The sequence below is a fragment of the Macrotis lagotis genome, chromosome 8 (genome assembly GCF_037893015.1).
Source record: "Macrotis lagotis isolate mMagLag1 chromosome 8, bilby.v1.9.chrom.fasta, whole genome shotgun sequence".
NCBI classification, from domain to species: Eukaryota; Metazoa; Chordata; class Mammalia; order Peramelemorphia; family Peramelidae; genus Macrotis; species Macrotis lagotis.
Genome location: NC_133665.1, coordinates 69,312,900 through 69,331,642, shown reverse-complemented (window position 1 = coordinate 69,331,642; position 18,743 = coordinate 69,312,900). Strand labels below are relative to the sequence as shown.

At 35.9% G+C, this 18,743-nt stretch overlaps 1 protein-coding gene across 4 annotated transcripts in view; it reads right to left on the bottom strand.

Moving 5' to 3' along the window:
* RIC1 (RIC1 homolog, RAB6A GEF complex partner 1) overlaps window positions 1-18,743 on the bottom strand; it is a 154,846-nt gene that overhangs the window by 8,071 nt on the left and 128,032 nt on the right. For all 4 annotated transcript variants that reach the window (XM_074197475.1, XM_074197476.1, XM_074197477.1 and 1 more), the window contains 5 exons: window positions 16,303-16,463; window positions 14,643-14,781; window positions 5,316-5,432; window positions 3,733-4,461; window positions 10-168 (listed from right to left, as the gene is read on the bottom strand). In XM_074197475.1, coding sequence (XP_074053576.1) covers window positions 10-168; window positions 3,733-4,461; window positions 5,316-5,432; window positions 14,643-14,781; window positions 16,303-16,463 — 1,305 coding nt within the window. The remainder of the gene's footprint in view (window positions 1-9; window positions 169-3,732; window positions 4,462-5,315; window positions 5,433-14,642; window positions 14,782-16,302; window positions 16,464-18,743) is intronic.

Sequence of the window (18,743 nt, the reverse complement as noted above, 5' to 3'; positions counted from 1 at the left end):
ATTCCCAACCTGAGTAGTAGGTGTTGGTGGAGGGGTCTCAGATTCTCCAGAGCCAATGGCTTTAAGGAATCGAATCATATGTCGACAAAGGTCCCATTTTCCTTGCTCTAAAGCAGTGTTGAAGAGAAGAGTAGCATGCTGCCTGCTCACTGCTGGAACTTCCATATTCTGGAAACAACCATGGTGGCCAAAAATAAAGACGAGAAAAAACAGCATCACTCAGATACCACTACTTTGAAAATTATTTTCCCTATTGCCAGTCATAATGGTGGATAACAAAAAGAGCAATGGAAACCCAAATTATAAATGATGACATATACCAGAAGTGATCTTCAGAGAATCTTGAGATCAGGAAAGGGGGAAGGTTGGGTATGTAGATAAAGATAAGGAAAAGCCTGAATGCTAAACTGATTCCAAGAGAATATTAAAAGACTCAGAGGAAAATTTCTAGGGTGCCAAGTACATCTACTGTATAAGATTTATGGAAGTAAAGGTCTCAGGAAGTCAAGTTAAGGTTGCCATATCATATGGACCACTGGAGGAATATCCAGTATGATGGATCAATTCTTCCCATGACTTTCTAGAATAAAGAATTCTAGAGGGTGTTTTAAAAAATAATTTGCAAATAACTACTTAATAGTAAATACTATTGAGTAAAAACTACTTAATCCCAAGGACAAGTGAGGGAATTACTCTATTAGCATAAGATAATCTACTAAGTTTTCATAGTTTCTCTGAAATAATTTGCACTTAGAAATGGAGTGAATTCATTTGAGTATACTTCCATTCCCACACCATCACCCTAATCCCCTCCCAGTATGTCTAGTGCAATCATCTTCTAAATCATCTTCCCTTCACTCCAATACATCCTCCACTCTGGTACCAAAGTCATTTTTTTTTGGCAAGGCAATGGGGTTAAGTGGCTTGCCCAAGGTCACACAGCTAGGTAATTATGAAGTGTCTGAGGCCACATTTGAACTCAGGTCCTCCTGACTCCAGGGTTCTATCCACTGTGCCACCTAGTTGCCCCCAAAGTCATTTTTCTAAAGCATAATCTGATGCTGTCATCAACCTACTCAAATTATATTGGCTTCCTACTACCTCCAGATTCAAATACAAAGTCTTCGGCCATTTAAAACCCTTCCTAACTTCACTTTATTTTTCCACTTTACTCCTTGGAAGCATTTTTCAGTGGCCTTGTTCTGTTCCTTGCATCTGATGCTTCATCTGCCCTTATGCTTCCATGCCAGCCATATCAAATGAGATCCCTTCTCACTTCCACATCCTAGTTTCCTTAGCTCACTTCAAGACTTGGCTCCAATACCACCTGCAGAAGGCTGAAGGCCTTTCTTGGTCTGGTCTTCCTTCTGAGATTGCCTCCCACTGGAGGATGCATGGTGTGTGTGTGTGTGTGTGTGTGTGTGTGTGTGTGTATACACACACACAGTTATTTACATACTGAGAACGTGAGCTCTTCGAGGGTATTTGTCTTTCACTGACATCTAGCACACTGGCTGGTGCATAGTAAACTGTTCAATAAATGCTCATCTATGTTACCAGGTCTGCTAAACAACAACCTAGTTTCTGATTAGTGGCTGAAGAATTTGTAGTAAATGACAAATTTATCATGGTTAAGAGGGATCACAGACATCAATTCTTCCCATAATGTGTCTAGAGGAGATGCCCAGAAGACCCTGAGACTAAAAGAGTCAGTGAAGTCAAAGCTATTTTTAGAATATATTAAGACTTTTAATTTTGAATGCAGAAAATATTGATGGACAAAACCCCACATCAAAGTCCTTTTTTGGGGGGTCCTCAATTTTCACAAGTAGAAAGGGGGTCCTGGGCCCAATCAATTCTTTCACTTATACATGATTAAAGTGAGACCCAGAGTAGTTAAGTGACTAAGCAAGTAATGAAGACAGATCTGTGGCTCGGTTCCTCCAATTCCAATTCAGCCTTCTCTTCACTATACATGTGCTTTTATTTTAATCTCTTTTCTGTTTTCAGACTATCCTTCTCTGAATACACCAACAGTTTAGAAAGGTTAGCATTCTTTTTTTTTTTTGGCAAGGCAATGGGGTTAAGTGGCTTGCCCAAGGCCACACAGCTAGGTAATTATTAAGTGTCTGAGGCTGGATTTGAATTCAGGTACGCCTGACTTCAGGGCCGGAGCTCTATCCACTTTGCCACCTAGCTGCCCCAAGGTTAGCATTCTTTCTGGGATTCTGCTTCTGGCATTTTTATCTTGAAGTATTAGTAGAATAATGTGAAATTTCACTGCTAACCATATCTTGAAGAGACCACATTTTTCACTCACGTAGATATCCGGAGAATAGGTTTCAAGACAGAACTTTTAAGTAGAATCTTCTGTCAAACAGAATTAAACCTTTTCAGTAACATAAAAAGTCCTATCATTTTTTAGTTGGGAAGGGCAATGAAATGATGGAAGGATCATGCTAATAAGGGCAATTATATAGGACCTTACAGTGAAGTGAAAGGATCACAGGCCTTGTACCTGGACTGATCTCTGACTGAGGAAAAATGATTTGCCTTTTCAAAACACTTCCATTTTGTCTTTCTCTAAAGTAAGCATCACAAGAACTTACTGACCTCACTATATGGAAAATTCTTTGATATGTAAAACTAATTTTTATCCCCGGGCCTGTATCTCCTATACAGATCTGGTGAGGAGCCTAGTGCAGATGAGAGCCTCTGGCAGCTTTCAGGCTGAAGGAGTCTGTGGGGAACTGAGAGGGGGGCTCCCAAAACCAGTATGTGGCAAAGTCAGGCTAGAACCCTCACCTTCCTAACTCCAAGGCTGGTTTTTTGTCCACTCCACCATGAGGCTTTTCACTGGAAAACAAGCCTGGCGTCAGATAATAGTAATTCTTGCTTTAAGCCCATATAGTATTCAAGGTGCTGCAGTTAAAAAGCTGTAGCTGAGGACTAGGATTGAAGGAATGGCCTTCAGCCAGGTGAACTACCACTTTCCCCAGGTATTTTCCAATCCCCTATTGATGTTCTTAACTTAGTGTTTCACAGATCCCAAGATTTTACTTTGGAAAAGTCGAAGTTCATCTTTACTTTAAAACTGTCTGAGTCAGTAAGCTATTCTAGCAAGTAATAATGGAATAGGACCCTGGTTAAGAGGGATGGCTGGAACAGTCATACTGTGCTGTTAAGAGGTGAAACTTGTCAACCAACATAAGCATTTACCAGAAATTGTTTTCATTGTCACTGTATTTAACTAAAATCACAAGTTTGCAGTTCCATGGTCTATCATGCAGGTGTATCACAGGACCTTGTTTGTTAAAGGCAGCCAGTTAAATTATGTACTTCTAATCAGTGCAAAAGACAAAAACCATCTTAGAGTCTTGGAGCTTTAAAGGACTTTCAAGGTCACCTAACCTCTCTTCTAATAGACAATTTTAGTTTGAATAATGATGTATCTCATTGGGGAAGGTCAGTTTCATTCAATGCTATTTTGCTAAATGGTATTCTCTATGCCCATTAATTTATGGCAGTAGTGCTATTTAAAGGGGTTAAAAGACTCAATGGTTTGCTTTACAATACTCAAACACACTGTTCATACCTTCAAGTGACAGTGGGGTTCTTTTCAGGAAAGGCACCATTGTCAAGGTAACAGACTAGACTGACTGTATTCAATGCAAAGAGGGTCAAAACTTTGTGCATGCTGATTCTTGCAATGACTTCAGAAACTACGGTTACCTGTAGGATAATTAGATATGAGGCAGCTGTGTCCAAATCCTGCGCCATCAAACATTCCTCAAACAAATCCTTAGGGTTCCCAACAGCTGCAAAAAGGTAATTCCACAGGGCATACTCAGTCTTCCTGGCACAATGAACAACTGTCTGCAGGAAGAGGGGGAACTCCGTGATGAACTTTGCTACAGTGGGAAGCAAAGGGTCGGGAATAGGCTCCCGTGAGGTAGCTTCTTCTTCCAACACTTCATGAAGCATCAATTCCAACACATGAGGGAAGTAAGGTAATGCGGCACAAGACTGGGCCAAAAGCAAGGCTTGTTCACCAAGGTTCCTCACCAAAAGCTGGCGCAGAATGTGATGGAGGTAGATCTGGGAGGTCCTCTCCACAACACAGAAAGGAAAAAGTCCCTCCAGCTGTTCCTTAGCATTGCCACGGGTATACAAACAGTCATAGAGCAGAGTGTCATTGACAGCACCAAGAACCAACGCATCTTCAAACAGTACAGCCAGGGGGTAAATGTTGATGTGGAAAGGCAGCATGATTCTTCGGGACAGAAAGGAATGTGGTTTTCGATGATCTCGAGGAAAAAGAGGAAGCCATACTTTCATTCCTGCCCCACCACAGCTCAGCCAGAGTGCCTCCAGGAGATGGCGTTTTTGTTTATTGGCTCGACAGGTCGTCCAGACATTTTCAACAGACTGGGCTAGTACAATAGGAGGACAGAATGGCAGCTGGAGGATAAGAGATATAAAATATCAGCTTTTATAAAAATACTTTTTAAAAAAATGTTAACTGAGAGAAATGTATCTTTCAGTTTTTACCACTAATAAACATCTGGTGTTCTCTCGTGCCACACAGCAAACTGCTAAGTGGATTTACTAAAGAATATAGTACAGTCCCAGACTAGCATTTTTTTCATAGTTCAAATCTCAAAAAGGTCTCTTTGCTTCTTCTATTCTGATTAAGTTTCTGATAAACTGGCAAATTAATTCCAATATTTGAAAATACTTTTCAGGTAGGAAGAATATTTGGAAAACTACTTTTAAAGACACTTAAAACGATTCTCAACTGACACCTGCTGTATCGGTTGACTGTCAATTTTCTCTTCCTAGGCAATCAAGACTTTTCCACTTGAAACGCCCTGAACCATCAATGATCTGGAAGCTCAGGATGTGGATTAAGGAATTACATAAACTCACCATCTTCTACCACTCAAAAACTCACTCTCTTAGCTGGAAGAATAAGGATAACTTTGTTCATTTTCTCAGACTTTACATTATAGTGAAAATGGTAGTAAAAAAGATGAATTCAAGGAACCTAAGAATTACAGATATTGGAGGAGGGGGGGGGGGTCAGAGATGACTATGGAGAGCATCTTATCCAGAGGAGAGCACTGCGATACATACAAGTTAAATAAATAACTTGCTCAAAATCACATAGGAAATAAGGGACTGGAGCAGATTCTGATCCCAAATACAGTGGGGTTTTTTGGTTTCTTTTTACTATACCACTCTCCTCTGTGGTTCCTTGATTCTTTTAAGTTTATCTCCTTCAACTCTTAGGAAGAACTCTCTACTTTACTCACAAGTTTCCTTTGGTTAGGGCTATTGTCCTTCTCCCGGATTTGAGGGCCAGATCGATCCCTCTGCATCATGATGAGCTGCCCGGCCAAATTTAGCATGATGCTTTCTGCGTCACAAGCCTGAGGAAAAGAAATCAATCTATTTTGTCATTAAGTTTTAGAAGTTTTCTCAAGTTCACCATTCATTCTAGTGCACAATACATGTCATAACCAAAGGTTCAAATTTTCATATTCTGTTGGACATCTGCCCTTGAGGAGCCTTATTAATTTATCAAGGATATAAAACTAATGCTCATGATATAACAAATTAACAAGCCAATCCAAGTCATAACTGAATGTGTTGTGAATCTCTTCATTATTACCCTATTTGTTTCTCTGTATCTTCTGATAAAATGGATAAAGAACTCTTTCCTTTGCTTGATGTTCTTTCGTTGGTTTCTGTGACACTGCTCTCCCTGGTATTTTCTCCTACCTTTGAACTTGTGTTTCTTTTTCCTGCTTTCTACTTGACTTACTCTGCTTAAATGTACACGTTAGGAATTCTCTTTTGTTGCATAGTGATATTTTCTCATGATTCAATTATCTCTACCCATACTGCTGAGCTTCCATTTCTTTTCCTCCCAAATTCTCCCCAAAGTTGAGGTCCTCTTTCCAGTTGTCTGCTAAAAAGCTCCTCCTGCATATACATATGGTTCTGAAATCAGGATTTCATTTTCCCTGAAAAATCTGTTCCTCCTCTAAGCTTCCCTATTCCTATTAAAAATATCACCATCCTTCCAGCCTCAAAAGTTTGGAGCTATCTTTGACTCGTTCCCCACCGCAAAGATCTCATCAGTTGACAAGCCTATCATTCATTTCAGTGTCTCAGTAAATATTCTTAACAAGTTTCTTTTTTCCATTTCTAGTACTACCAGTCTTGCTTAGGCCTTTTCACTTGGAGTACTGTAGCATCTTTCTGAATGAGACGATTGCCTCCAGTCTCTGTCAAGTTATCCATTTATTCTCTAGTCCAATGGTATCAAATTCAAATAGAAATGGGAACCATTCAATTGTATATTAGGATCCCTGTGAGCTGTATATTGACATAGAAAACCACACATATTAACATTATGTTTTATTGCATTTTTATTTTGTCAAATATTTCCCAATTATTTAAATCTGGTTCAAGCTGCACTTAGGGTTGTTGTGGACTGCATGTGATCCACAGGCCTACTTGACCAGTTTTACCTCAATTTTTACATGACTCCAAAGCTCTTTTCTACCCCTTCCTCCATCTGGGACTTTGCTGAAGTCATTCGTCTATCTATTCCCACTTAATTAGTTCTGTTAAAGAACTTATGTTTAAGGTCTAACTCAGATACTCTACTTGCTCATGTTCTCTCTTGAAATGTATTGTGTATTTCTACCTGGATTTTCCAATCATACCGGTTATTTTCATCCTTGTCCTTTTCATTAGATTATAAAGTTTTCCTATGTCATACCTTTATTTTGGGGGCTCAGTAGGTACTTAATCTTGATTAGGCATAGCAAACAAAAAAACAAAACAAAACAACCAGAAGACAAAGGAAGAGATGAAAGCATTGTTTTCATCTCAATACAGTCCCTCTCTGCTGATTATCTAGTGACTACTTAAGGAAGCTGGGCAGATGACCAAACAGTAGCTATCATCCTTGTGTGAGTTACAAATCATTTCTACCTGAAGAGTCAGGCATACTTGGTGATTTCCTGGTGGAAGGGTATGAAAAGACTGGTGTTTTTTTTTTTAAAGGAGCCCACATGATTATACAGTTTGAAGGTAGATAATAGGGATTATAGTAATAGGGAGTATAAAAACTCCAGGGACTATTCCAGTGACCTACAGGATTTGTACTATTTGTTTTTCTGTCACCAAAAAAAAGATCTTCAAAGACTGGAATGATAGACTGATTCTGGTAAAATGAACTTTAATAAAGATAAATGAACTACATAGATACAATAGGAACGCTGGATAGATAAAAGGACTTGGAGTCAAGGAGACCTGGGCAAATCATTTACTCTTTCTCAGACTCAGTTTCCCCATCTGTAAAATGGAGATAAGAGCACTTTCCCCACAGGGTTGTTGTGAAGATCAAATAAGTTAACAAATGGAAAGCACTTTACAATCTTAAAAAATATAAATGAGAGCTCTGAGATATTATTTGTTGTTCAAAATGCTTAAGGATTTTTTAGTAGATTGAAAGCTACTAATAATGAGTAATAGCTAGCAATGCTATAAGGTTTACAACATGCTTTATATATATATATATATATATATGTTAACTTAACATGATCCTCAAAGAGATTACAGTGTAGTGTAGCAGGCAAAAAAGCTTACAGAGATATTAATCTGAAGTTGTACTGGTCAAACCATGGAGATAAAACTGAGATAGTAAGATCACAGCATGGGTGATGAACAGAGATTACAGGAGAATGTGAACAAAGTGGTGAGAATGATGAACTGGTTTTGGGAGAGATGGAAGGTCAGCAGTTTATGAGAGCAAAAAATGTTCAAGGTCAAGATCATGACATAATTATAGTTAAGATGTATTGTGTAGGTGATAATATGCTGGATCTGGGGTCAGACAAATCTAAGTTTAAATCCTTTCTCTAACAATTAATTGTTGTATGAGCCAAGACCTCAGTTTTTCTCTTCTATAAATGGGGGATAATAAACCTCCTGCTTCAAAAGGTAGTTTTGAATGTCAAATTAGATAATGTATACAAAGCATTTACAAATCCCTCAATACTATATAAATTTGAATTACTATTATTATTTCTATCCCTGATTCTTATCATGTTGCTGGGTTTCAAAAAGACTTCCTGGGAGAAGCTCCTATTTTATATTCATTTATATTTAATATTATATAGGCTATAATACTAGTGGATGAAATAACTATTTCTTGCAGTTGAATAAAACTCTTAAGATATTATTGTCTATAGGCTTGCATTCTCAGGCAGCATATTTTGGATGTATAAATCTACCAGGTCATGTGTTACTCATTATTTATTAGATCCAGTACTCTTCATTGTCTGGGCCCCTTAAAGAAAACTCCTTTCTTTTGTGGCAAGGCAATGGGGTGAAGTGGCTTGCCCAAGGCCACACAGCTAGGTAATTATTAAATGACTGAGGCCAGATTTGAACTCAGGTCTGTTCTCCTGACTCCAGGGCTGGTATTCTATCCACTGCACCACCTTGTTGCCCCTATAATTCCTTCTGTAACTGGTGGCAATGACCTAGTCCTAAATTACCATTTAAAAACTCCTCCATTTTCACAAATATATAACTATATAACTATATAAATATATAAATATATATATATATAAATATATAACTATATAACTATAACTACATAAGTGCTATCTACCTGTCCCAAAAATATTTCTGTCCTTTTTTTGAACTGTTTGTTACATACTCTAAGAATGTTTATCAAGAGACTAAGCTTCTGTCTGATGAACTTCTTACCAAAGTGGATGTCCACAACTTCTGCACATCGTTTTTTTTTTTTTGGATTCTCTCTCTCACCTGAAGTAGATGTTGAATTTTTACTTTGTTCTTCGTGCTACTTTTCAAGCCTTATTTCACTTCACCTTTTGATTTTTACTTTCATTTGCTGGTTAAGGAGGAGTTATCTAGAATTTCTGATGGTTTTTTCCTTCCTACATATTTCTTCTTTTTTTGCCTTTAATTAGGCTTGCAAGCTGTCCAGTGCACATGTCAGAGAGTGAAGTAATCTTTCAACACCTTTCTATAAGACATTTAACAGCTCTCTCTTGCCGTTTCTTCCAAGGTTGTCTCTGACTCCAGTCCTTGGGAAAATTCCTTGATAGTTCCCCTTTTCCCCCCTACCATTTCCAGCATAGCACTGGCCATTTCCCATGTATCCTATTCCAGAAATGTTTTTATATTTTCTCTCAAGTATTGTGGGAGAATGAGTTTCATTCATGATAGTTACAGTAGTTATATTTCCTGATATAATTGGTCATCCTGTCAAACTCAAAAAGGTTTTTCAGAATGTAGTCTAAGTATGCCCACCTATTTTTCAAACTCATCTGAGAATAAACATTGTTATTGTCATCCATTTTGTTATTAGCTATAACTTCCAGAGTTTACAATAAATGAAAAATTTCAATTACTTTGGATTTTCCCCCCCTTTTCGGATTGTGGTAGATTCTGTTCAATGCTGATTTATGGAGTAATTTTTTTTTTATGATTGTCTTGCTTTGGTCAGCAGTACACTGTTGTGAGACTTTTACCTGAGGGTATTATTGACCAAAACCAATATGAATCCTTGCTCATAACTAGTAAGATACTTGTATTTTTGTTATGATATAGTACTAGTGCATAATGAAAGTATTATTTTAGTGGGATCTAAGAAATTACCAACCCTATGGGTAGCTGATGTTAAATAAAATCGTGGGTCATGTGAATTGTATAGGTTAATGAACCAGGAGGGGACAGGGTGTTTGATGAACTATCCATAAATCCTAAAAACACAATCCTAACAAATCTGATCATCTGACTATTTATATTAGATTAAATAAGAAGTGACAGTTAATACCCAGCCAGTATAGGAGAGAAGAAAACCTACAAAATTCAAACACATGAACCACAAGAGCAGAGCAATTAGAAGGCTCTTAAGATAGGAGCAAATAGCAGCATACATCTCAAAAGCTCCTGAAAGCATCACTGTAGTAGTAATATAGGACAATATAATATGGAAACTTAAAAAAATAAATGAATAAAATCATAAAATAATGACAATGACTGCAATTCATCAATAAAAAGTTGCATTTACTATATTTCCCTTTTTTTTTTGAAAAATTTGAGGCATAAACTGGGAGCATCTTATAGAGTAGTTGCAGATTTTTTACTTGCATTTCTTGCTTTTTTCAAGCTTGCTGTCTTTGTGCTAAATTTTCACATTTCTAAGTGGTATATTATGTTACATTTTGCCACATTCTGCCCAGAAATGGCTCAAAAAAGATTTTCATCCAGTGCTGAATTCAAGTTCAAAGTGATCCAGTTTGCCAAAGTGAATGGAAATCATGCTGCTGAACATCAGTTTGGTCGTCCTCCAACTGAGAAAACAATCTGAGACTAGTTATGGGAAGAAGAAATCCAACTGAAAACGCCATGGCAGAAGAAGGCCATGAGAGGCAAGTCAGCCAAATGGCCTCAGAGAAGGAATTGAAGAGATGGACTGAAGAGCAAAGGGCCATTGGAATTCCTGTTTCCACAAAGATGGTTCAGCAGGAGGCAAGAAGAAATGCTGAAGAAAAAGATGTGACTGGTTTCAATAGAGAACATAATTTGTGCTTCAGGTTCATAAAATGGAGTGGATTAGGCATGCGTCCATGTACCAGACTTGCCCAAGGAGTGCTTGGGATCAACCACAGATCACAGCACAGGCAGGAGAATGGTCAGAGCCTCTCCTAAGACAGTGATTTGTCATTAAACACAGATGAGGACGAGCTAATAGTTTTGACAGTGATGAGGAGTTGTATGAATTTTATGATGAATAAAACTTGAGTTCAATAACTTTATGTAATACATTTTTTTTCAAATTTGGGGCTCCAAAATTAAGGTGCATCTTATACATGGGGAAATACAGTATATCCATGATAAACAAATCTTGCTTTTAGCTGTTCTACTCATCTGTCTTTTATAACTGCTTTCAAAGCATCTGAAGAAAGCTGTCAAGTTTTTCTTCTCTGGGTTAAACACTGGAAATACTTTTAACCATTCCTTTTTTTTTAACTTTTGTAAGGTATTGGGGTTAAATGACTTGCCCAAGGTCACACAGCTAGGTAATTATTTATCTGACATAGGATTTGAACTCAAGTCCTCCTAACTCTATCCACTGCATCACCTGGCTACCCCTAATCATTTCTTTGAAGAGATGATTCCAAACCACTCCTCACTATGCTAGTTAGCAGTGCCCCTCAGAACTGAATGCAACACCCCAGATATTTAACCAGCAAAAGTAAATGAAAATTAATGTGATCCTGACACTATTAATTCTATTAATCTAATGACATTGTCTGTTTTTTTAAAGCAGCTATATCATACTACACTGGATCCTATAAGCTTGAGAAAAGTCTATTAAAAAAGTTTATGCAAATATAGTCTCTATTAATAAAAATACAATACAAAATTCAAGATATCTGAAGTTGGCCAAGTCCTTTAGGAGGATCACACGTCAAGATGGTTCTGGTTATATGGCGAGTTGGAGATGCTTAACCTGAAGCTTGAAAATCCAATGGGGAGAATATGATCCATGTTCTCAAATATGTGTCAAGTGTCATCTGGAAGAGGAAGAAGACCTTTCTAACAAGGGAAAAGGAAGGGAAACAGAAGGAGCTTTTATAAAGCTCCACTATTGTGACAGGCACTATGCTAAGCAATTTACAAACATTTTCTCATTTGATGTTCCCAATAAGCCTGGAAAGGAGGTGTAGTTATTATTCCCACTTAACAGATAGATGAAATGAGTCACGGGTCACACAGCTGGTAAGTATCTAAGGTCAGATTCTGATTTATTATAGGGTTAAACATTTTTTAAAATAATAAATGATGGCAGGATTTATATGAGCTAAGCCTCAACTTACACTTTTACATTTGGTCCTATTAAATTGTTGTTAGTCTTGGACCAGTATTTCAATCTATAATCTATCAAAATAGTTTTTTCTCTCTACTTCATCAATCTAAAAATTCGATTATGAAGTTTTCTCTATTTTATCTAAATAATATGAATGGAAAGATAGGGAAGTATAAACTATATTTTACAAAGATTTTGTGCTTAAAATAAGTTTCAATAATATGGAAAATTAATTTAGTTGAAACAACTCATTTCCCAATTAAATCTTTTCTAAAACTGAGTACCATTCCACTGTGGTTCTTGGCTATGTAAACTTGAGCTTTCCATAATTTACCCATATAATACAATAACATTTTTTAATATATATTTCTGAAGAAAGGAAAAGAATGTTTCAAGGATTCTATTATCCAAATAGATGAAAAACAACACAAAAGTCGATTTTAAAATTTTTCTCTACTCAGGCTAGAAGCTTTTTTTTTATAATCATTAGGTAGATTGTTTCTACTTGCCAACATCAAGATAGACTTAAATTTTGTTAAAGGAGATTATACCCTAGGACATAGATATATTTTAGCAACTCTATGCATATTAAATTTTTCAATAGGGAGTGAGGAAGGAGAGAAAAATCAATGTTTAATAATTTTAAAAATTTATTCTTAAAAAGACTTTCTCTTCCTGAAAAAATATTTGACTCTACAATTCACCCAAACTATATCTTTGCTCCCTTTCACAGCCAAACTCCTAGAAAAAGTTGACTACGTTTTTTCCCCTACTTTTCAACACCTCAATCTGACTTCTGACTCATTGCTGCTTTCAGGTTATCAGGAGGCTTCTTATTAACTAAATCTGATAGCTTTTACTAAATCTTCATCCTTCTGACCTCTGCGCCATCTGACACAACTGACCAGCTACTTCTCACTGGATTTTCTCTTCTTTTTTAAAGGTTTTTGCTAGGCAATGGGGTTAAGTGGCTTGCCCAAGGCCACACAGCTAGGTAATTATTAAGTATCTGAGGCTGGATTTGAACTCAGGTACTCCTGACTCCAGGGCCAGTGCTCTATCCACTGCACCACCTTGCTGCCCCCTCTGGATTTTTATGACACTGCTAACCTCTTGCCTGTGTCACAATAGTCTCCTAAATGATCTCTCTCACTCAGGCAATTCCCGCTCCAATCCATCCTCTTGGAGGAACTTAATAAAAACACTTGTTGAAAAATTCCAGTCCAGTTACTTTCAGTCCAAAATATTTATCCTGAATTAGTTTTTTTCACATGAACTTAGAAATGTAGATTACATGAGTAAAACAAGATCATGCCTGCCAAATTCCTAAACTCCATCTTATTACTGCTTCAAATAAAAGAACTCACTACTTACTTCTGGGAGATATATTCTAAACTGTCCAAGACTTTTCATTAAACATCAGGAAGGCACTGCACTTAAAAGGCTAGGACAGGGCCATGTAAACAAAATGTAATAAAATGAAATTATAAATGCAAAGGGAGTAGGGGGTAGTGAGATGGGGCAGTGGGTAGAATATTGGCCCTGGAGTCAGGGGGACTTGAGTTCAAATGCAGGCTCAGACACTTAATAATTGCCTAGCTGTGTGACCTTGGGCAAGTAATTTTAATTGCACTGCCTTGAAAAAAAAATGCACAGAAGGAACTACAAAGTGCTAAGAGTTCACAAATAGGAGGGGATAATATCTCACAGGAATGGGAGGAACAGGGAAAGCAATATGGACAGTTTTGTCATTTTGGCCAGGCCTTAGAGAGATGGTTAAGATTTCAAGTGCCAAAGATATAGAGAAAAAGTATTATAAAGTACAAAGGTAGGAAGGTATAGAATAAATTTAGGGAATGAACTACATGGAAAGTAGGAAAGTAATGATCTATCTGGAAGGGAACTTAAGGGTGAGGGTAGTGAAGGTATGTGTTGAAGAGTAGGTTGGAAACGAATTTTGAGGATCTTTAAGGTAAGCAGTGGCATTCAGTAAACTTTTACCAATTAAAAATGTTAGTAAACACATTATAAAAACAGATAATAATAATCATAATGACAATAAAAGAGAAAGCACTATCTTTCTCACTCTTGTTCAGCCAGAATCCTATTTGTTTGCAAAGGTACTCTGATACATTAGCTCTGTCTGATCTTGGGTAAGTAACCTATGCCTAAGTTTTCCTCATGTGATAAGTAGAGACAACAATACCTGCATAATATACCTCATCTGTTTGGCTTAAAGGTCAACTCAGATGATATATATGAAAGCATTTTGAAAAGACAAAAACTACTATGCAAATATAGTGTTTCTACTTTAATCAGAATTCTAACACATTACATCGAGTTTTTCTGGCTAGAACTGGGAAAAAGAGTAAAAATTTTAAACTCTTACCATTAGTTTCCTTTCTGCCTTTAATTAAAATTCTTCATAAATGTTTTTTAAAGTTTATTTTGATACAAATCCAGACTCATAATAAGATTTTTTGTAATATTTTCAATTTGTGCAGATGAATGCAATCAGAATATTCTAGAATGTAAGATCAGAAAAAATGTGCCTAACCTATTCAAGACAACATTTTCCAATTTAAATTCAGTGTTAAAATGTATTTTCTCTGTAATCACTGTGCCCTCTTAATCACCTGACAAACTTATTAATTCCTTTAAAAATGCTCATTTAAATCACTTCAGTTGAGACAAGCTCAAACATGAATAGTACCTGATGTGGCATTTTCAAAGTGATCCCAGTTTCTGTTCTCACTGATGTCAGAGTCACAGATACTACTAGGAAAGGATGAGGGATGTAGCGAGACATGGAGACTTCCTGGAGAACCTGAATACTGGCAGTAGTATTTGGACTATAAAAACAAACACACATTTCAAAAACATTATTCCAAAGTTTTTTCCCCACTTATTCAACAGTATCATTTATTATAATTTCATGATTATAGTCCTCCCTTCCTGTGGGTCATATACATTATCTATTCCATCTATCAACTACAGAAAAAAAGGACCTGAAAAGGACCTCCCAATATCTTTTCCCTCACTTCCCATCCTTAGGGAGGCTAATAGCAAAAAAGAGGGAAAATTGTGGAAATCAGAAGGTATTAGATGGCTGAGAGGAATGAAGTTTAATATTAAGAGCAAGATAGGCTCTCCGATTTTATCTTAGCAAGAAGATGGACTTCACTGGGTAAAGTCTCACTTATTTCTCCAACCTTTATTTTTTCTAAAATCTTAAACATGAATAGTTCCCAACTGTTATTCAAGGAAACATTAACAAAGTAAAATTCTATGAATTTTTGGTCAAGAAGTATCTTCTCAATGCCGTTCAGTCACTCTATCAACTTTTCATCATATGAACAGAAGGATCCTGTGATAGCCCTGTGTTTTAAGGTATGAGATAATGTAGCAGTTACTAATGTACGTGCTACCTAAAGCATTATCACTCAAACAAACATTATCAACCATCTTGAATATCAAACTAATTAGATTACTTGTCTTGAAGTTCCCTTCCAAATAGATCATTCCCTTGTATATATATGTCTATTTTCCTCTTTCTTCTCTGTGAGAGTAGGAACTTATCATATAATTCACCTTTATATCTGTTAAGTTTCAAGCACACAGTTGGTGCTTCAAAAGTTTGTGGAATGAATCATTCAGTCTTCACACCTATACCTTCCAATCTTAAGTGAACTCATCCAAGTCTAGATTTTATAGCATTTAACATGAAAAGTTACTAGTGTTCAGTAAAAAAAAAAACTGTAGAATTTAGATTCTATAAGTCAAACTAACTGAAACTTGCTTCAGCTTTGCCTCAAGAAATTAAATATTTTGTTTAAATTTTTAATTCAACTCAATATTTATTTCATGGCCATGCATTTCATATATTTTTTTTGGTGAAAGTATAAAGATGAGTACAATGTCTGGAACTTAAAAAGGTGCTTGCTTAATCCAGGTTTGTTGATTTGATGGGAAATCCTGCATTTTAGAAATCCTCAAGTATGACCCCCTCATTTCAGAGGTACAGGCACTGAAGACTAGAGAAGAAACTGAATGAATTGCTGAAGGTCAAACAGGAAATGGCTAGGATTCAAACTTGGATCCTCTGGCTCCAAATGTAGCCCTCTTTCCATGACATCATATCATCTTCCAAATAGACTCAAGTAAGCTGATTAGCTAAACAAGTTTAATGGAGAAGTTCATTTTAATTCCTAATATTTATGGCTTAAAAAGGTGATTATAATTTTAATTCTATTGATTAAATCTTTAATGCTCTTACATGGAGAATATCAAATCACTTTATGAGAAAAGAAAAGCTAAACTGAAGGCACATAATAAATAATAACTTACATCAACTTCTTTTATGTTATACTCACCCATCCGTTTTTCTTTCAATACTGTAAAGGCATATAGAACAGTCAGCTCTAAATAATATTACCATGTCCCGAAAAACACTAAGCAGTAAGGTTTCTGCTTGAACTTTGGTGACATGAGCAAAAGCATTGTCCAGGTTAGATGTTCGCAAGTAAACTCTTAGCTGCAGACCCCACAAAAAAAAAGAAAATAAAAAGGAAGCAATTTAGTCTTTTGATCAAAGACAATGACTATTTCATTAATGAATTCTCTTTGATCTTGTTCAAATAATAGGCAATTAAAAATATATCTGTGATTGGTTAACAAAGACATTATAATGATATTCTGAAGGCTATGCTCATCATATATACAAAAAAAAATAAGGTATAAAAATCTGAGCTGCAATCTATAGGAATATTTGCTTTCAGCTGTTCTGTTGAACTAGGCTTATCTTCAGATAAGAGTAGGCCCATTCTCTTAAAATGAACATATATATTGCCTCTCATATGTTTATATATCCCCTGTCCATTTGTCACAATCTATTTGATATTACAGTAATAGACAGATGTTTATTTCCTCCTACTATATTATAAGCTGTAAAGGCAGGAACTAATTCACCTTCATATCTGTCAAAGTGTCCAATACTTTGCACATAGTTGGTGCTTTAAAAGTTTGTGTAATGAATCATTCAAACTTTATACCTATTCCAATCTTTATAGAACTCATCTATGACTAGATTTTATATTATTTAAAACATGAAAAGTAACAAGTGTTCAGTAAGACACACTGTAGAATTTAGACTCAGTAAAACGAACTAACTGAAATCTGTTCAAAATACTTCTGTCAAGGAATGAAATATTTTGTTTAAATTTTTAATTCAATTCATCAAAATATTTATTGGTTATGTTCGATCCACATGTTTGATTTGATGCAAAGATTTTTTTGTACAAAATTCTGAATCTAAAAGTGCACATACATAAATATGATAAAAAGTAGAGTCGGGAGTGGTGGTGCTAAAGAAGCATTATAAAAAAAATCAATGCAACTAGTAAAAGAAAAAATAACAAATTCTTGCATCAAGTATCTTTGATAAGGGTCTGACACTTAAGACATATAGGGAATCTAGGAATATATTCTAGGCATGCCTGGAATTTCAGTGGTACAGGGAATTACCAGGACAGGATACTCCCTCTTCCAATGCAACAGAAATATATGGCCAAAAACTTAATTCATTTTCCATGGGTAAGTGGTAAAAGGATATGATCAACTGTTCTCAAAAGAAGAAATGTAAACTGGTAAAATTATGTATAAATGAGACTTTATGATATACATACACACACACACACACACACATATATATGCACATACATAAAAATAAATTGGAGATGATATCAGAAGTGCATATATATGATGCATTGGCATCAAAGGGGATTCAGAAAGGTTTCCTTCAAGAAGATGGTTTTCACACACAGAAAATATGACTAAAGATAAAAATAGTGTAAGTTTTGAATAAAATGGAAAGACAGGCACACTAAATCACCAATGGTGAAACTGAATTTGGCCACTCATTCTGCAATAGAATTATGCTAAGAGATTAAATATCTGAACCATTTGACTACCAGGTATATAATCCAAGGAGGTCAAAGAGAGAAAGTCCCATAATATACCAAAATATATTTATTAGCACTCATGGTAGTAGCAAAAACTAGAACTAAGTAAATACCCACAACAAATTGTTATACAAATTGTAATACAATTTGGATAAAACAGAATATTCCATTTACTGTAAGAAACAAAAAAAATGAATAATATAGACACTCATGGGAAGATTTATAGAAACTGATTAAAAATTAAATAAAGAATTATGATAATTATATTCATGACTACAGCAGTATAAACGGGGTGGGGGAAGCCCCACCATCGAAAAGGACTAGGAATAGGGACAAGATCCTACAATTATATACCAAATAAATAAAGAGGAATTAGATTAGAGATTTCATTAGTATAGGGAATTCCATAATGAAGAACATTTCTCTTCACCAATGTAGGTTGACACCTTCTTTGCACAACTCAAGTCTTTGAGGGTTCTAAGTATTGAGAGTTCAATAAACCTTGCTTGCACTTTTTCCACACTGTCTTTTCAACCACCAAAAAATTAAACCTGTATGCTCTAAAATGATAATGACCAAATTCAATTCCAAAGAAATATGAGAATGTACTTTGCTTTCTTTTTTGCAAAAGTTAAGGATTAGAAGTGTGAAATCCTGCATATTTATAGTCTTGGTTGATATATTTGTTAATTTTGCTGAAATGCTTCCCCACTCCCTTTATTTTGTTACAAAATTTGGTTCTTTGAAGGGAAAAGGCAAGGAATATATTTGGAAATTATGGAGATGTAAAACCAAAAGATGGGGGCGGGGAATCTAGGCAAAGTGCTCTGGGAAACTATTTTTGGATTTGTTGT